The sequence below is a fragment of the Dermacentor andersoni genome, chromosome 5 (assembly GCF_023375885.2).
Source record: "Dermacentor andersoni chromosome 5, qqDerAnde1_hic_scaffold, whole genome shotgun sequence".
Classification (NCBI taxonomy): domain Eukaryota; kingdom Metazoa; phylum Arthropoda; class Arachnida; order Ixodida; family Ixodidae; genus Dermacentor; species Dermacentor andersoni.
The window spans coordinates 61,570,128-61,588,099 of NC_092818.1; the positions used below are offsets into that span (position 1 = coordinate 61,570,128).

General features: G+C 49.9%; 1 protein-coding gene across 1 annotated transcript; it reads left to right on the forward strand.

Moving 5' to 3' along the window:
- The first annotated feature begins 10,402 nt into the window (after window positions 1–10,402).
- LOC129380240 (uncharacterized) lies at window positions 10,403–17,292 on the forward strand. Its single transcript, XM_055070466.1, has 6 exons — window positions 10,403–10,742; window positions 12,766–12,931; window positions 15,199–15,406; window positions 16,128–16,419; window positions 16,972–17,136; window positions 17,251–17,292. Exons 1-6 carry the CDS (start codon window positions 10,515–10,517, stop codon window positions 17,290–17,292), a joined length of 1,101 nt encoding a protein of 366 aa, XP_054926441.1. The 5' UTR covers window positions 10,403–10,514.
- Window positions 17,293–17,972: the final 680 nt, after the last annotated feature.

Below are 17,972 nucleotides of genomic sequence, written 5' to 3' on the forward strand. Positions count from 1 at the left end.
TGGTTTAAACCTAGAAAACAAGAAAAAATATTCAACGGTAGGTCTCATTTTTGTCCGGCATTTCAGTTTCAGCTGAAAAGAGTCGGTGAAAGCAAATTTACAATAAAGCTAAGGGGACCCACAATCTGCACGCAGCCGCAAGCCTACATGCGCTCCAATGACAATAACATGTCAAAGTTAAGGTCATGTGTCAGCTGGCGGATCAAGCAATCTTTACTTTTTTTTCGTTCTGCATCCGTTCTGCCTGCGTCTGAGGCAAAAACGTGAAGTGGGAAGGTAGATAAACAGAAATTGGTGGAGGCAGGTGGTAGCGTAATGGTTAGCGTGCCCATCTCCCAAATGCAAGATGGTGCATTTGGGAGATGGGCTCGAATCCCGGTGGTTTGTTTGTGAAGACAGCTTTCTGTGCTCTCTGGTGACTGCGAAGCTCAGAATGAGGCGGCAGCCTGACGACAACGGTCGCCGTCAACGTAACCGAATAAGCGGGCGTGCAAGGTCACACTTAAAGCCGAAAGTACATTCAGAGGAAATACACTATGCTCTTGTCGACAAAAAAAAAAAAAAAAAGACGTGACGAGTAACGAGCGGTGTTGATGAGCGAGGCTGTAGACGGATAATGTCACCATAGACAGGACCACGCTTCAATCCCGGTGCTCAGCGGAAATTCTTTGTCAACTAGCGTGTAATTGATACTTCATTAAGGTCGTTGCGTGTTTGTGTTGTGTCTAGCAGGAGCGAGTAGTGTAAGAGATGACACTGGAGAGAAGGCGGTGAGCGAAGTCAGCGAAAAGTAATTGAGGATAGCCATATTGAACATCGACGCCATGTTGAATAAAGCCTGCGACTTCATTTGCTCAGCCGCCAGAAAGGCTTGAGTGGTAGCATACCGCTGGGCGTATTTGGTACCCACAGCGATAAACACACACTTTGCGGAAGTAAACAGAGGAAAGGGACGTAGTGAGTTGGCCACCCTTTTCGATCTCTGCCATAGTTTGAAAATGAATGTGGCGAAGTGTGACCCAGGAAATAGTATATGTCAACCCAAATGAATCATCCTGGTCATACTTGTGCGACACACCATGGTGGCCTGCCACCAGGACATCATGAAGTTGCAGCCATGAGAGTTTTCATTGGGCAGTTGAGAATAAAAAAATGGCTGTGGCTTAGCTAAGGTTAAGCCCAGAATGCGAAGCATACAAGCCTTTATTTTAGTTGTTGAACCACTGTTTAGCCTGGTGAACTGCTGTTGCTTGGCTATATTTGGTTCGGCTAGACGAAGAAACAACTCATGCAGGCGAGCGCACGAGCTGAGACCCGGCTATGTAGCTACGCGGCCGCAAGCGAGCGCACGAGTTGAGCCTCCGCTTTTGCAGCTGTTATGACGTCATATGGTAGCTACGCGGCCGCGCGCGGCGCAGCAAGGAAGAGCGTGGTTGTGCGGCTAGTATGCTTCGCATAAAACGAGCACATCAGACACGTCCGAGGGACATTTCTAGCGTACAAGAGCACATCGCCCCCCCCCCCCCCCCCCCACCAAAAAAAAAATATAAATCGCGAATATAATCTTACGAATAGGGACATCATAAGATCGAGCACTGCGGCGCTTGTTGATCTTGTTTAGGATGACGTCAGCATTTCATTCAGCGTTTATTTCAGAGAAAAGGAGTTGAAGTTCCGTTTATTTGCATCACAATGACAGGCGTAATCAGGCAAACATCGACAGCATTTCATTAGAGAGTGCCTGTCTAGTCTGTGGAGATTACTTATGACAATGACAAAAAACACAAAAAGCTTTGCTTACATCGATTCGCACATAGATGGGATCCGCATAATTTTTTTACTGTCAATATAAATGCTTAAGAATGGCGCTCATTAACGCAATATTTCCATTCACAGTGAGCAAAAGCGGCTGTCGTATCCACAGTAGAATCGATTTAAATGGCTTTAATCCCATGCACATTATATCATTGCCAACTTCCGTGGGATTGGAGTCGTCAAAATGGGATACACTTGACAGGGAAATCAGGAGGTTGATGAACGGAGAAGGCAGAAGCTTGCACAAGACCTCAGGGATATAAAATGACTTTTTGAGCAGCTTGGTCAGGGGCCACGCAATGGTTTCCACGTCTATTAAAAATCCTCAATAAATGCGAGCATTTTAGGAAAGGTGAAACCGCTGGAAATTTCATAGCAGCTTTAGCCTAAACATAAAAGATGACAAAAAATAAGAAACCATAACGTTGACAAGGTGGCGAAATTTTGGCAGAAATAAATTGGCTGTTGAAGCAGTTCAGCTGAAACGCAATGGTGCGAAATAAGGCGAGAATGTCGGCAAGTGTTGAACAAAGGTCAAGTAGGTCTTGTGACCGACGCCAGCGTTGGGCAGCTGTCAAGCGACTGCACGTATTAGCGAGATGCCTAGTCGTCAGTAGTTACAGTATGATTCGGGTCTGAAATGTTGGATGCGGACCCCATCACATTGAACACAGTGCATTCTATGGTGTCATTCTTCGACAGATGGTACCGATTCTCGCGCAATGAGGATGGGAACAAATTGTCTCACGTGCCGCCTGTCACCTTCCTCCTACTGCCAACATTCCTTCCCCTCCATAGTTGCTTAGCTTTTATTGGGTTCGGCTGCTAATCACGAGGTCTCGGGATCAAATCCCAACCACGGCAGTCGTATTTAAATGGGTGTGAAATGCGAAAACCCGCGTACTTAGGGTTAGGCGCACGTTAAAAAATCCCAAGTGGTCTAAATTATTCCGGAATCCTCCACTACGGCGTGCCTGCCTCAAAATAAAATCGTGGTTTTGGCAAGTAAAACCTCATAATGTGTTATGTAACATTCGTTAAGGATGTCCTGGACAGTCGCACAACTCTTGAATACAATTAAGTGTCAGGAGTTGTGCGCGAGGTCTTTGAGTGTGTGGATAGCCTTTATGGTGTTCGATAGCTGCTAGTCTACATTGCGGCTATATAATAAAGGCGGAACGGCAACATGGTAGAGAATGTGGAGAATATACAAATCCCGCATATATTGACACGTGTACTTATCTTTATCGGGCAACCACGTTTCGCCGCCTAACAAATGTAATCGCACAGCGTGGGATGCGCTTGCATGTATCCGAAGTTTCTGGAAAGTTATCGATGCTTCTATCCGCTGTCTGTTGTCCCCGAACGTTATGTTATCTGATTTCATCACCTAACGCGAATTGTGTAGAACTTTGTGGAAGGCACGCGGGTCCGAACGATTAGTCTGGAACATTCGACGACTGTTCTTTAAAAGCCGACGCGATTGACCCGCTGATCAGATTTCCGACGATCGCCGACCGTGTTCGCCGCTATCGTTGTGCTATAAGTGTAGCCTGTTTTTGTGGGCACAGGTTCGCCCAATAAAAGCTAGTTTTGTATTCCACCGTATTGCTGCTTTCTTCACCGTCACTACCACGTGACAATATTACTGCACAATAACTTTAAATAGCGTTCTTGCTTCACGCACGTGGATAACCGCCATAGGAGACAACTTTGGAAACTAACTGCAAGTACTGTATATGTCCTACCCAAGGGTGTACCTGACCTGGTGGCCAGTAAATGTGACGTAATATTGCGAGCAGCTTCGGCCATAGCATGCTAACGAACGCCGACACAGGCTGAAGTGACTAGAGCAAGAGGCAGGGGACACTAAAGACGCTACAAGGACAAGCGCCCAGTTGGAAGCTTGCGCTTATCCTTGTCGCCTCTTTAGTGTCCCGTGTCCATCCTTGCGCTAGTCATTTTAGCACGGAATACCAACTAACCCGGTCTCACACCCTGCCACGACACAGGGACAGTTTGCTCAACTCTTGTGCCGTGACTTTTGTGTCAAGGTGAAAAACCAACATATCCATGTATATGTCTTAATACTTCAACACATCTAGATTTGCAGCTGCGGCGGTAGCCCATGAGTGCGCATTGAAAAGTCGTTAGTCAAATAATTGTGTGCGCCTGAACGAATTCGATATAGGGAAAATCAAAATCCGTCCACGACGACGTCTCTAGTAGACGCTGTTCGATGTTAGGACGTTAACAATGTGTGCCGACTGAAGAAAGGCTGCCCCTAAGTGCTTCTGACGGTTAGGCTAGCTTCTTTACTCCGTAGAATGAAAAAATAAAAAATAAAAAGAAAAGGAAAATAAAAAAGCAAGAAAAAAAAAAGAACCGCATCAAAAGCCCAGAATCAACCATTGCTCGTCGCGACTAAACACTCTTAGGATGACGAGTAATTTCCAGGCGACGAGCGAATACGCTTTATCAAGAACACTGATAACGCCGGCGGGACAAGCATTGTGGCGAAGTTCAATGCGCAGGGATAGCTTTAATCTTTTTATTTTTGTTTAGTTGACGTCATCCCGCGTCATCGCGGGAAGTTTGAAAAGTTGAAGGTCAGTACGCCACGTGGTGGCACTCACGCGAACTAAACCCTTGTGTCCAGAAAAGCTGGATACGAAGAGCGAGCCCAAGCTCTACTGGAGACCAGAGCGCAGCTGCCGAATGAGACGATCGCGATCTTCACTGAGGAAATGAACCGTCTGTTCCGCCACGCCGACCCGGAAATGTCCGAGGAGAAGAAAGTCCGCCTGCTGATGCGTGGTGTAAAGGAGGAACTTTTCGGCGCAATGATACGAAGCCCACCAACGACCGTAGAAGAGTTCCTTCGAGAGGCCACCAGCATTGAGAAGACACTCGAAATGCGGAACCGGCAATTCAACCGCCGCACGAGCTCGACAAACTACGCCGGAGTTCAGTCACTGGCCACCGACGACCTGCGCGAGACCATCAGGGCAGTCGTACGAGAGGAGCTTCAAAGGATCTTCCCTTCATCGCAACCTCAAGTGGCCACAGTCGCCGAAATTGTCAAAGAAGAAGTTCAGCGATCGCTTGGAATTCCCGAGTTACAACGACAATCATCGCAGCCCCAGCCAGGAGCTATGACCTACGCCGCCGTCGCCCGCCGTCAAGGTCCCCCTCCACGACCGCGCCAGGGCCCTGCAACGCCGCAATTCCGTCGACCACCGCCGCCGCCGCCAGCGCGCCCACCTGTCGCCCAGCGCAGCTACCCTAGAAAGACAGACATTTGGCGAGCCCCCGACCACCGCCCGCTCTGCTATCACTGCGGAGAAGCCGGCCATGTGTATCGCCGATGCCCATACCGCGACTTGGGACTGAGAGGGTTCGCCGTCAACGCGCCGCGTCCACAGCTTGGAGAGCGCCCACGTGACATCGCCGACTACCTCGCCGCTACTCAATGGAGCCCTCGACGACCGTCCCGTTCGCCGTCACCAGGCCGCTACCTGTCGCCGCAGCGCCGACCATACACCGGCCCAGCCCGGAGCAGCTCTGCGAGCCCATATCCGGAAAACTAAAAGCAGCAACCGATGGAGGTGCGGTTGCTGTTCGTCGAACTGACGAAGATCCTCCGCCGCCGACGAAGACGACGAAAAAACCATCTCGACGACCTAATGACGACACGCCGCCGTCCCGAAGAAGTCGGGAAGCCAAGACTACACCGACGAAAGACGACTTGACGACGCGACGTTCCAGCTTCAGTTCAACACGACGCAGCCGTGATCCGACGCCAAGACCCAACTGCAACGCCAGACAAAGAACCACCGACCTCGACGTGCTTCTCGACGGCCACGCAGTCACTGCCTTAGTCGACACAGGGGCCGATTACTCCGTAATGAGTGGACACATCGCCGCCCAGTTGAAGAAGGTTAAAACTGCATGGGAGGGCCCCCAAATTCGGACCGCTGGAGGACACCTCATTACGCCAACTGGAATCTGCACGGCAAGAATTACCGTTCATGACCGGACTTACCCTGCCACCTTCGTTATCCTCCAACAGTGTTCGCGAGACGTCATTCTCGGCATGGACTTCCTGAACCAACACGGCGCAATCATTGACCTGAAGTCGAAGTCCATAATGCTGTCGGAAGATCGAGCGATATCGTCGGAGAGCTCTAGTAGTCACCGTGCCTTAAGTGTGCTCGAAAGTCAAGTCAGCATCCCGCCTCGCTCCAGCATTGTCATTTCCGTAGGCACCAAAACGCCTGCCGACGTAGAAGGCGTCATCGAGGGTGACCAACGTCTACTGCTAGACCGTGAAATTTGCGTCGCAAGAGGGATCGCTCGACTGCATGGAGGAAAAACTGAAGTGTTGCTGACAAACTTCAGCCAGGAGTTCAAGCACATCAACAAGGGCACGATGATCGCGTACATCGAGGAAATTCTGGAAACCAGTAATGCGTTTGTCCTCTCGGATTCCGCCGCATCTACCCCGACGACCATGGTTCCCGAACCAGACTACGACATTAATCCAAGTCTCTCCGTGATTAAGCAACAGCAGCTCAAAAGTCTGCTTCAACGATACAAAGGCTGCTTTTTGACGTCATCGAGGATTCGACAAACACCAGTCGCCAAGCATCGCATAATAACCGAGGAGAGCGCTCGACCACTCCGCCAGAGCCCTTACCGAGTTTCGCCGCGAGAACATGAAGCTATAAGACAACAAGTCGACGAAATGCTGCGCGACGACATCATCCAGCCGTCGAAAAGCCCGTGGGCATCCCCTGTTGTCTTGGTGAAGAAAAAGGACGGCACCTTACGTTTCTGCGTCGATTATCGTCGACTGAACAAAATCACAAAGAAGGATGTATACCCCCTACCACGAATAGACGACGCATTAGATCGGCTCTGCAACGCAAGATACTTCTCGTCGATGGATCTCAAGTCTGGCTACTGGCAAATAGAAGTCGACGAGAGAGATCGCGAAAAGACAGCCTTCATCACGCCAGACGGCCTCTACGAGTTCAAGGTCATGCCATTCGGACTCTGCTCGGCGCCTGCAACATTCCAGCGCGTCATGGACACGGTGTTAGCAGGATTGAAGTGGCAAACCTGTCTTGTTTACTTGGATGACGTCGTCGTCTTCGCCGAAAATTTCGACGATCACCTTAGGCGGCTTGCGACAGTACTAGAGGCCATCAAGTCATCAGGGCTCACTCTGAAGCCAGAAAAGTGCCGCTTCGCTTACGATGAGCTTCTGTTCCTAGGCCACGTCATCAGCAAGTCTGGAGTTTGCCCTGACCCGCAGAAGACAGCTGCCGTTGCAAAATTCCCGCAGCCCATCGACAAGAAGGCAGTGCGTAGATTTCTTGGCATGTGTGCCTACTACAGGCGATTTGTCAAGGACTTTTCACGTATCGCTGAGCCGCTGACACAGCTAACTAAATGTGACGTCGAGTTCAAGTTGGAAACGCCGCAGGCCGACGCATTTCAAGAACTCAAACGACGCATGCAGTCGCCGCCCGTACTTGCGCACTTCGACGAGCACGCCGATACCGAAATCCACACTGACGCCAGTAGCCTAGGCCTCGGTGCCGTGCTAGTCCAGAGAAAAGATGGTCATGAACACGTGATAGCTTACGCTAGCCGGTCGTTGTCAAAAGCGGAAGGCAATTATTCTACAACCGAAAAGGAATGCCTCGCCATCGTTTGGGCTACAGCGAAATTTCGCCCGTACCTATATGGCAGGCCATTCAAAGTCGTCAGCGACCATCACGCTTTGTGTTGGCTAGCGAATTTAAAGGAACCTTCAGGACGGCTGGCGCGGTGGAGCCTAAGACTGCAAGAATATGATATCACTGTAACCTATAAGTCCGGACGAAAACACTCTGATGCCGATTGCCTATCACGCGCCCCCATTGACTCGCCGCCGCAAGATGACGAAGATGACGACGCCTTCCTCGGCATTTTAAGCGCAGAAGACTTCGCTGAATAGCAGCGAGCAGACCAGGAGTTGAAAAACCTCATCGAGTATTTGGAAGGGCACACCGACGTTGTCCCTAGGGCATTTAAGCGAGGATTATCTTCGTTCTCGCTTCAAAACAACCTGCTCGTGAAGAAGAACTTCTCACCAGTGCGCGCCAACTACCTTCTTGTTGTCCCGTCAGGACTGCGTCCAGAAGTATTGCACGCCCTACATGACGATCCAACCGCTGGGCACCTTGGATTCTCCCGGACGCTGTCGAGGATACAGGAAAGGTATTGTTGGCCGCGCCTGACCGCCGACGTCGCCCGTTATGTCAGAACATGCCGAGACTGTCAGCGACGCAAGACACCACCGACAAGACCAGCCGGATTACTACAGCCAATCGAGCCTCCTTGCCGACCATTCCAGCAGATCGGGATGGACCTGTTGGGACCCTTTCCGACGTCAACGACCGGAAATAAGTGGATCGTCGTGGCGACGGACTACCTCACCCGCTTCGCTGAAACTAAAGCACTGCCGAAAGGTAGCGCCGCCGAAGTAGCGAAATTCTTTGTCGAAAATATCCTGCTGCGACATGGCGCCCCAGAAGTCCTCATCACCGACAGAGGAACGGCCTTTACAGCGGAGCTCACCCAGGCCATTCTGCAATACAGTCAGACAAGGCACAGGAGGACAACTGCCTACCACCCACAGACGAATGGTCTTACGGAGCGGCTGAATAAGACCCTCGCCGACATGCTAGCAATGTACGTCGACGTCGAACACAAGACCTGGGATACCGTCCTGCCGTACGTAACATTCGCTTACAACACGGCGGTGCAAGAAACAACACAGATCATGCCGTTCAAGTTTGTTTACGGCAGGAACCCGACGACGACGCTCGACGCCATGCTGCCGCACGTAACTGACGAAGAGAATCTTGACGTCGCTACCTATCTCCAGCGCGCCGAAGAAGCCCGACAGCTCGCCAGCCTGCGAATCAAGAACCAGCAGAGGACCGACAGCCGACACTACAACCTCCGACGACGCTTGGTCGAGTACCAGCCCGGCGATCGTGTTTGGGTATGGACCCCGATACGCCGACGAGGACTGAGTGAGAAACTATTGCGACGCTATTTCGGACCCTACAAGGTCATCCGACGTATTGGCGCACTAGACTATGAGGTCGTGCCAGACGGCATTTCGCACTCACAGCGACGTCGCGCACGACCTGAAGTGGTCCACGTGGTGCGCCTTAAACCGTTTTACGGACGCTAACGAACTTTCCTTATTTTGTTTTTGTTTTTTTTTCTTTGCTACGAGCGCTTATTTATTACTTTCGTTTGTTTGCAGCATCGGGTCGATGCTATTTAAGAGGGGGGTATTGACACGTGTACTTGTCTTTATCGGGTGACACGTTTTGCCGCCTAACAAATGTTATCGCACAGCGGGGGACGCGCATGCATGTATCCGAAGTTTCTGGAAAGTTATCGATGCTTCTATCCGCTGTCTGTTGTCGCCGAACCTTGTGTTATCTGATGTCATCGCTTGACACGAATGGTGTAGATCTTTGTAGAAGGCATGCGGGTCCCAACGTTTAGTCTGGAACATTTGATGACTGCTCTATAAAAGCCGACGCGCTTGACCCGCTGATCAGATTTTCGACGATCGCCGAGCGTGTTCGCCGCTATCGTTGTGCTATAAGTGTAGCCTGTTTTGTGGGCACAGGTTCGCCCAATAAAAGTTAGTTTTGTCGTTCACAGTATTGCTACTGTGTTATTCAACGTCACCACCACGTGACAGTATGAGCCACCTGCAGATCGCTTTCAAGATTGAGCGACCGCAGGCTGCTGCTTAAAGTACGCAGTTGCTGGCAGAGTAGAAGCCGCCCCCCGCCTCCCTTCTGTGCTGCCTCAGCCCTTTCCACAGTTTTGCGCGCGAGATTGAACCGCGATCGTCAGTTTCCCTTGCGCCAGATCACGAAATACAGTGGAATCTCGTTGCTGCCGAAGCCCAATACTGACCCCCTGCCTCCCTCCTTCGCTTCCTCATTCCCATCCCTCCACGGCCTTTTGCGCGACGGAAAACGTCGCGTTTGCTCTCCGCCTTCCTCCCTCGCCCACGCCAGATTGAGCGTGCTTTCACTCGCACGTGCTTTCACTCGCACATGCAGCATACGGCGTGCAGCCACGGTGTTATGGCGACGCAAAAAATGCGCCTGGAGTGCCACATAATTGCTATCGCTATTAATAAAATGTACTTCAGAGACGATTCAAAACCAGTAATAGCTGAATGCCCCCTATACTGTGTACATATAGCTTGGAGACCTGCCGCGATAGTTCAGTGGCTTTCACCACCGAGCGCAAATTACGTAAGGCACAGTGTGGCGAGGCGTGTGTCGCAAGCAAGGCGTGTGTCGAGTGAACAACACTTTGCAATGGGGAGAACGTGGTTTAAATGAGGGATACCGGTCCTCAAAGTGGGGTGACGTAATGCAAATGAATTTCTCTCGCATTTAATGCTAGTTCGCAGCTATATGTTTCTTTCTTGAGAAAAAAAAATAAAATATCGAGGAAGTATCAACAATTATTTTTTCCAGAGGAGGAACGCTTCATAGAAGCTCCCGCTGTGCGTCTCGTGGAGTTGCGCTCTCGAAGAAGAATAAGAAGCAGAGAAGAAGAACGTGCCGAAGAGCGCGCGCATCGCTGCATGTTCTACGTGGATGGCTGCGTCTTCAGCTTGCAAAACGATGTCCGTTTGCGACCGACAGCCGGGTTCCGTGATGGGCGTGAGCGACATCTCAGGCGTTGAGTTCGTGGGGGAGAGCGTGTTGGACTACCTTGGCATGCAGGAGCTCTTCGCGTGCGCCGAGGTGAACCGGCTGTGGCAGTCGGTAGCACTGGCTCTTCTGAGGAAGAGACTGATCTCCGTCTCCATCTGCTGTTCACCGGTGAGTCCGGGCTTGTGCACTTGTGGCTACTAACTCATTATTGGATCCATGGCCAGGCTGCTTCATACATTCTTTCCAAAAGCTTTACTCGATCACCTTGGAGCTGTACAGATTAGATGAAGCTTCAGTGACGCGTAAGGCCTTTGTCAAACGTTTCGAAACTATAGTGGTTCTCTAAACAAGCTCTGGCGCGGTGCCGCGTTGCGGGCTTCCTGTACAACATGTGATAACCTAAAGCTCATGGGAATGAAAAACGCGCCTGTCCCTTTCAGTCTATGGGCCTTTGAAGCGGCAAAAGTTATTCAGGGACAAGTGCCCTCAGTAAGCGCAGTGTCTTCGAAGGATTGGACAGGCTTTACAGAGACCTGAAAAGATGCGCATACCAAAGTTTCCGTTCTGTCTAAGCAGTTCAAACAAGATCGCCGAGAAATGTTAGTCTGTAAGGATTCTTGTAAAGGGTGCAATGGCAGCAGAATCACGCAGCACACGCGCAAACAGCATTCTTCTCCCACATGGTCTGCCCCCCCCCCCCCCCTCCCCAGTGCGCATCTTGGCCTATCGTCTATGATGGAGAACAAAGCCTTTGTCGGAGTTGTGCATGCCATTGGCGTTCTTTACTTCCTTTTAATTTCTTTTTTTACACTACCGGCCGATATGTTCGCGCTATTCCTCTCCGCCTGCATACAGCCTTCTCGCGCTCGGATTCGTGCAAAATATGATAGGGCGCCTCTCCGCTGCAGAGTTGGCGACGTCACCAGTGATGTTTTATCATTTGGCAGTTGGAGTGTCTGCTCTGTGGTGGCTAAAGACAGAGCGCTGGCTTTTGGTTCGATTTTCAGTAGGAATTAATTGTTTTTTATAATTTTGTGGCTTTCTGTGCCTTAAATGTCGACTAACAACATTTTGCCAAGATGATCATATGACTACATGTGCTCCACGCACAGGTACCTTTTCACTGAAGTTTTGCGGATATTTTGGATACGCGTGAAGGGAAAAAGAAAAGAGCGAACGATACTCATTCATATATAGCGAAGCTTTATGGGTTGAATATGAATTAACCCTGACTTAATACAGAACGAAGCAATCTAGTGTGTCAAAGCAGTGGTTGCGATTCTGTCCAGATGAGCGGGCGCACGAATAGAAACCTATGGTGAAGCCAAAAGCAAGTAATTCATAACGATGGCCATTATTATATTTTCTTACTGTTGCCCTTTATAGAGCTCTAATAAGAAAAGAAAAAGAACGAAAAAAAATCTGACTGGCACAACAGTCACGACTGGAATGTCGACGGCATGCACTTATCAATGTACCAGGTTCTCAAGTGCGTTGGCGCATTCCTAAATTGAATATTACGTGCTAATTTCACTGCTTTAGTGAAGCCTATGTAGCGTGTTTGCACGTATATCAGGAGTCCTTTCTTGTATTTCGAACAGATATTAAAAAAAAAAAAACATCGCATGCAACATATGAAGAGCCATTTGGCCTTTCCAGGTGGATAACCCGATAGGACAGACATCAGCTGCCCAAAAAATCCGGAAAAGACACATTACCCACGCCAAAAATCATAGTTTCCCCATCTGGTACGAATAAGAAATATTCACAAATAAATTCTCTGTAACTGTTCACATTAACGCACGCGTTGAGATCGCGAAATCGAAGCCTTAGTCAGTAAGCGCCCTTCAATACCTGATTAGAGGCGTAACAGCGTTACTTCTTTGAACGAGAACAACAACAACAACAACAACAACAAAAAAAACCCAAGGAGCAGAGACAAGGACAAGGGTTGCGTTCTGGGTCGCACACGCGCTCTCTGCGCAGGCGTTTGTTTACCTTTGACCCAACCGCAGCGACGCGATCAGTGACCTGCTCACCGAAGGCTTCCTCAGCTATAGATGTCGTTTCGAAAGGTTGCGGAAAGCAGTTGACTTTAAGACTGTTGCCTTTACCACTTTGCACCGACTCTGAAGAGTCACTCGTTGCTGCCGGATCCGCCATTTCTGCTGCTGTGCATTCCCGCGCGCAGGAATCGGAGCAGTCGATCCCGGAGCCAGTGCCGGACAGACCTCACGCACGCGGGAAGATCCTGCGCCCGAGATTCGCTCGCTACCGCAACATCCCGCGCCTGGCCGGCATGCGTCCATCACTTGCGTTGCTGTCCTATCACGCCGACCTGAACGAGGACGGGAGGGGTAAGCGCGCGCTGTGCACAGGCCAGCAGGTTTCCGCCAAAAGCCACGAGAAAGTAACACAGCGTCTCGTTCATGGCTTAATGAAGGGACATTTAAAAGCAGCAGTAAATCATTTTACAAACTCGCAAAGTATTATTTATCAATCTCGTTTGGCTAAAAAGGACTGGAAGCTAAGCACACCTTTATCTAATTACGGGCTCAAACCTCAGCGCCGCTAGGTCAGCGTTACAAATTTCAATGTATCGTCTCATGTTTAGGCCGTTTTATGGCACAGTAAAAGGTGTGTGAGCGTCCTACGCTAACCACCGTGTTCTCAAACGATCCTCGACTGGACGCTCTTGTATTCCACAGAGAGTTTAGCACAATTCCACGCCTCCCCTAAAGAAGATGCTGCGCTTTTTAAGAATTGGTATGGACTGTGACTGAAGAGCAATGACAACTTGTGTCATGTGATGGCATGCTTCCCAGCACTATCTTTAGCAGAGGCGGAGCCGGACAGTCGAGAAACGTTCTAGTATATTGGGGTAGGGCTTTGGGGCGTCCTTAGAATGTACTGACTTGATCCTCCTCATCCGATAAACTATAATTAATCCGAGAGCAGATGCTCTGAAAATCCAAGTCATTGTGGGCTGATGCGAGAATTCTAAGGCCGGCGTTCTTACCATGCACCATCTTGGGGAAAGAGTGGTAGCATTGATGCCGCAGAAACCTATTGCACTAATAGAGCTTAATTAAATATATATGTGTATATATTAAGTGTCCGTTGAAAGCGATGCCGAAAGTGAGTGGCTACCATCAAGCCCGACTACGATAACGCCCTCAATAGTAATTTGTTCTGTCTCCAAGGTCGCGTTTAAAGAACCACTGGCAGCAAAAAAAAAAAAAAAAAGGACAAGAATTCTTTTTACATTTATGCTTTCATGATTCGATCTGCGCCTGTCATTCACGGAATGAAAGAGCAGTGAATGTAAGTGTGTGACGAATATTGGATAACAACATTAATTATCATCATTTCCCACGCAACTTCAACACGCGCGCCAAGAACTGTAGCTAGCCTAGCGGCGGCCCCAGCACTGCACTCCGGAAACTAGCCGAAAACGCAATCACGTGCTCTCACAAACCAGTGACGTTGAGGAGGAAGCTTGTTGAAGTTCCGGTCGCAGAATTCGTCTGCTATTCGGGAACGTGTTACAATACGTCGTTGCCGTCAGAATAGTGGTTAGTTATCGTCATCCCTAAGTGAATTCGACGGATGTGCAAGTAGCAATAGCTGCCATAGTGGAAATAGCGAAGCATTTTCAGCTTATTGCGTGCAGAGAAGCGGGTCGGAAATTGACAGCGGTGCAAGCAGCCATGAAAGGGAATATGAAAAGGTGCGCACTGGGGGGCGTGAGCGGCGACAAACACGAGCGCCTTGGCTGTGGCCATGACACCAGCAAGGAAGAACTTGCGCTGCCTTCGTTGGCTCTGACACAATCGGCGCGAGCTGGTTCTTCGTATTGCGCCCAGTCCAATGCTCCGTCCTGTCTGAACTTCTTGGAAATCAGTTTGGTGTGGTGTTTGGTGCAAGTAGGCAGCCAGGTCGTGCCGTTTGTCTGTTCAGACACATGCAGAAAGCCAGTACGACATGGAAGAGAGAAAGCAGCGTCTATCCGTTCGTGCTTCGCGCTGGGATCACCGGTATCCCAGTATCCAGATGTATGACGTCAACAATACAAGCGGAGCCGGCAAAACATTGCAGAGACCCCGAGGAGCCACTACACACGTCACATTGATGACGATGTCTCGAAGTGCTGCAGTTTTAGATCAATCACTCACGCTGATAGTAAAACTGCATTAAAATATGTTCACGGCAACGTTGTCCCTTAATATTAGAGGTACCTACGTGCGCAGGGAAATCGAACAGGATCATCTCGAGTTTGAAAACTTGCGCAATGAGTATTTTAAGACAAAATAAAAGAAAACAATGCAGGCACGTATTGTTGACTGCCCGTGCGCAGTAACAGTTGATGGCGCTTTAGCTCTTTAATGGGCCTCCTGCTACACAATGAACTATGTGCAGTAGGCAGCACTGAAGTTTCTCAGACCGTGATAGTGTTCCCGTGTATGCCCTCTGCGAGCACACATGGGAACATGGTTGCATGCAGACCTTGTTTCTCATCTAGTAGGGGCGGTGCGTCAGCAAACCAATTATATTATGACGCTGTAAGTTACGAAGCAGCGCGCGCCATCACACTACGCGTGCATGTATCTCTCTGCTCGCCCAGTGGTGGACTGCGTACGCGAGCTGCTGCCTCCGAACTCTGTCATCGGGTATTTCAAACTGAAGCCCGTCCGAATGGCCGACGACTCCGATGACAGCCCGCACGAAGGCATCGTCGGCGAGTTTCTATTCCACGCCGAAGCAGCCGTGCGACCTGCGCCAACCGCTGACGACCTGCGGCAGCAGCCGCCACTGGACAGCTCTGTCCTCGGGTGAGCATCCGACCAGTTTGGCAGCTGTAAGGAGGGCGATACCAGCAAGTGGGGGTGGATGACGCGCTACCCCAACAAAGCTTCATCGCGCTCTCTGGGTCACACTGTGTCACACTACCGCACAGCACGGTTGCATCGCTAGAACGGTGCCACGATTGCGAAGATTGAGTCTAGCTCATGGTCGTGGTTTGAACTTTAAAAGCTATTCGTGGTCGTCTCATCTGGGGACAAAGGTAAGCCCCGTTGTCGAAAGTTGGTCCCGGGCTGACGCATACCCGGTGTTCTGACATTGTAGGTCACATCAAGTATCCACATTTCAGTGACTGCTATGTCTTTAAGGACTGATATCTCTAAACAAGTACTATAGTCTGTAGATAGGAGGGGATGACATTGCACAGCGCGTGCAAGATGAAAGGATAGTGTGGTGGCCACTCAGGAGAGAGAGGTAGAGGAGACTTCAATAAGAAAGGTAAGTGTAGATGCCACGGCGGACAGTGCCTCGCTCGCAGGACTGAGGAGAGGAGGTAGGAGTAGAGAAGAGGCGTGCAGTGAAGGTGTCTGTTTGCAAATGCCGACCGACATTGTCGCTACTTCTCGACGAGAAGCAGATGTGAGGACCGGGACAGCGCTGTGGTGCAAGTCACCGGGTGTCGCCTGTAAAAAACTTTTGTGAGCTTCCGTGCGTGCCCTGTACTTCTATCCTCAATTACAATCGACACAGCCCATCGTCGTCCTCTGGGCCGAGCCAGGCACAGACGCGTCGTCCCGAAGGCGAGCCACCAGCCGTTCCGGTCGCTGCGGCTGCAGCCACAACCGGTGGATCGCTGCCGGCGCTGCCTGCCGCCCATCCATGCCACCGCATTCCATCGACGGTCCGAGGCAGCGGCGCCGTCTTCCACAGCGTGCTGCCCGGCGTGCTCGTGTTCGAAGCACTGCACGAGACCGAAGGCAGCCTGGAGGCGGACGTCGCCAGCGCCCGATTCACGGAGGAGGCCACCGGCAGGATAATCCAGGTGCTAAATGTGTGCCACGTGCATAGGAAACAGCCTTCCGTTACTGAGGAACAGTGCCCGTAGACCACTTTGCGTCTTTTTACTCGGCGAGCTGGTTAGTTGCCGTCGCTTTTTTATCTCATGTTTTTTATGTTAACTCGTATAGCCACCTCATTTCAAGGATAGCAATTATGGGCTCACTTTTCTACTAATTTTTACCCACCAGTGGCCGCTACCGTTTCCAGATTGCCTTGCGAGATGTTTAAAAGTAAATAAAGAAAGAAATAGAGAAGAAAATGCGCAGTGTTTCCCGTTGATCAAGATACCGGTCTACAGAGTAGCAGTCATAGATGTTACCTTTGAGTCACTTCTTTTTCTTAACCTATGTGAGAAGTACGAGCTTCGCAAAATACGCTTCCAAAGTCACCAGTCTGTCTGAACGTTGTTCGAAAGCCCATAATAATATTAGCATACGTGTCATTAGGCTTCAAGTATAGGGAGCTGTTCGCGCTTTGGGTTTCGCAACTGGTACATGTTCCGTACAGGGAAAGCAAGCTGACTCTGCTCTTGCAGGACTCTCTGGGTGGCCGCACAAGGACTTCCATCATTGCGACCATCTCGCCTCACATGACCAATCTGGAGGAGACATTGAGCACCTTGGACTATGCTCATCGAGCCAAGAACATCACCAACTGTCCAGAGGTCAATCAAAAGATGACAAAGCGGGCAATGATCAAGGCAAGACTGCATTATTTTCGTCGTCTATAATTTTTGCTTCCCATTTCTGTCGACGTGGCTATAGCAAGCGAGTCTCTCTGCTTGCCCTTATGTGGCATTTACCTGTTTCTTCAGCTTGTAGACATCACTTACCACTGTCGCATAATATCCTCTTAGTCTAAAGTGTTTGTTGCCATCTTGCTCAAGTAGTGCTTATTCCTTTTCGTTACATGGGCAAACTGCCTGCCTATATATACACTTTTGCTGCTAACTTTGTGACCTTGACAATTCGTTTGCTGCAGTTGTTTCGAACTCTTTCCTCGACCTGGTTTTAAAATGATGGCCGTTGTATGCTGCTCCTGATGTGGTGCATGTTTTGCTATGCCTGTTCAGGGCTGCGTAGTGACACATATGCAAAGCATTGACAAATGACAACTGGTGTACTTGAATTATCCTGGCTCATCGGAAGTACCTCAAACCCGCAAAATTCAGTCTTTGGCTCTTTGTAATTCCATGCAGTCTGTGTTTAGCGATAAAAAGAAACTTTACCGGGATCGAGCAGACTCGTTATTCATGCCATGTTGAGCTAGTGAAGAGCAGGGCAGTGCCGCTGCTCTTCTTTCGTTCTGCTCTTCTGTCTTTCAAAAACACGTATGATTAACAAATGTATGCCTGCCGCAAGTTTCTCTTTACCTTTGAAGTAACAATAGGGCACAAAATACTGACATCAGCGCTCACGCTCGCGCGTCTTCTGTCTACAAGATAGCTTTGCAAACACCTGCCCGACCATGCCATATCGTATCAAAAGCTGTTGTACGATTTCATTTTTGGTAGCTCATGGCGCAGCCAACTATGTG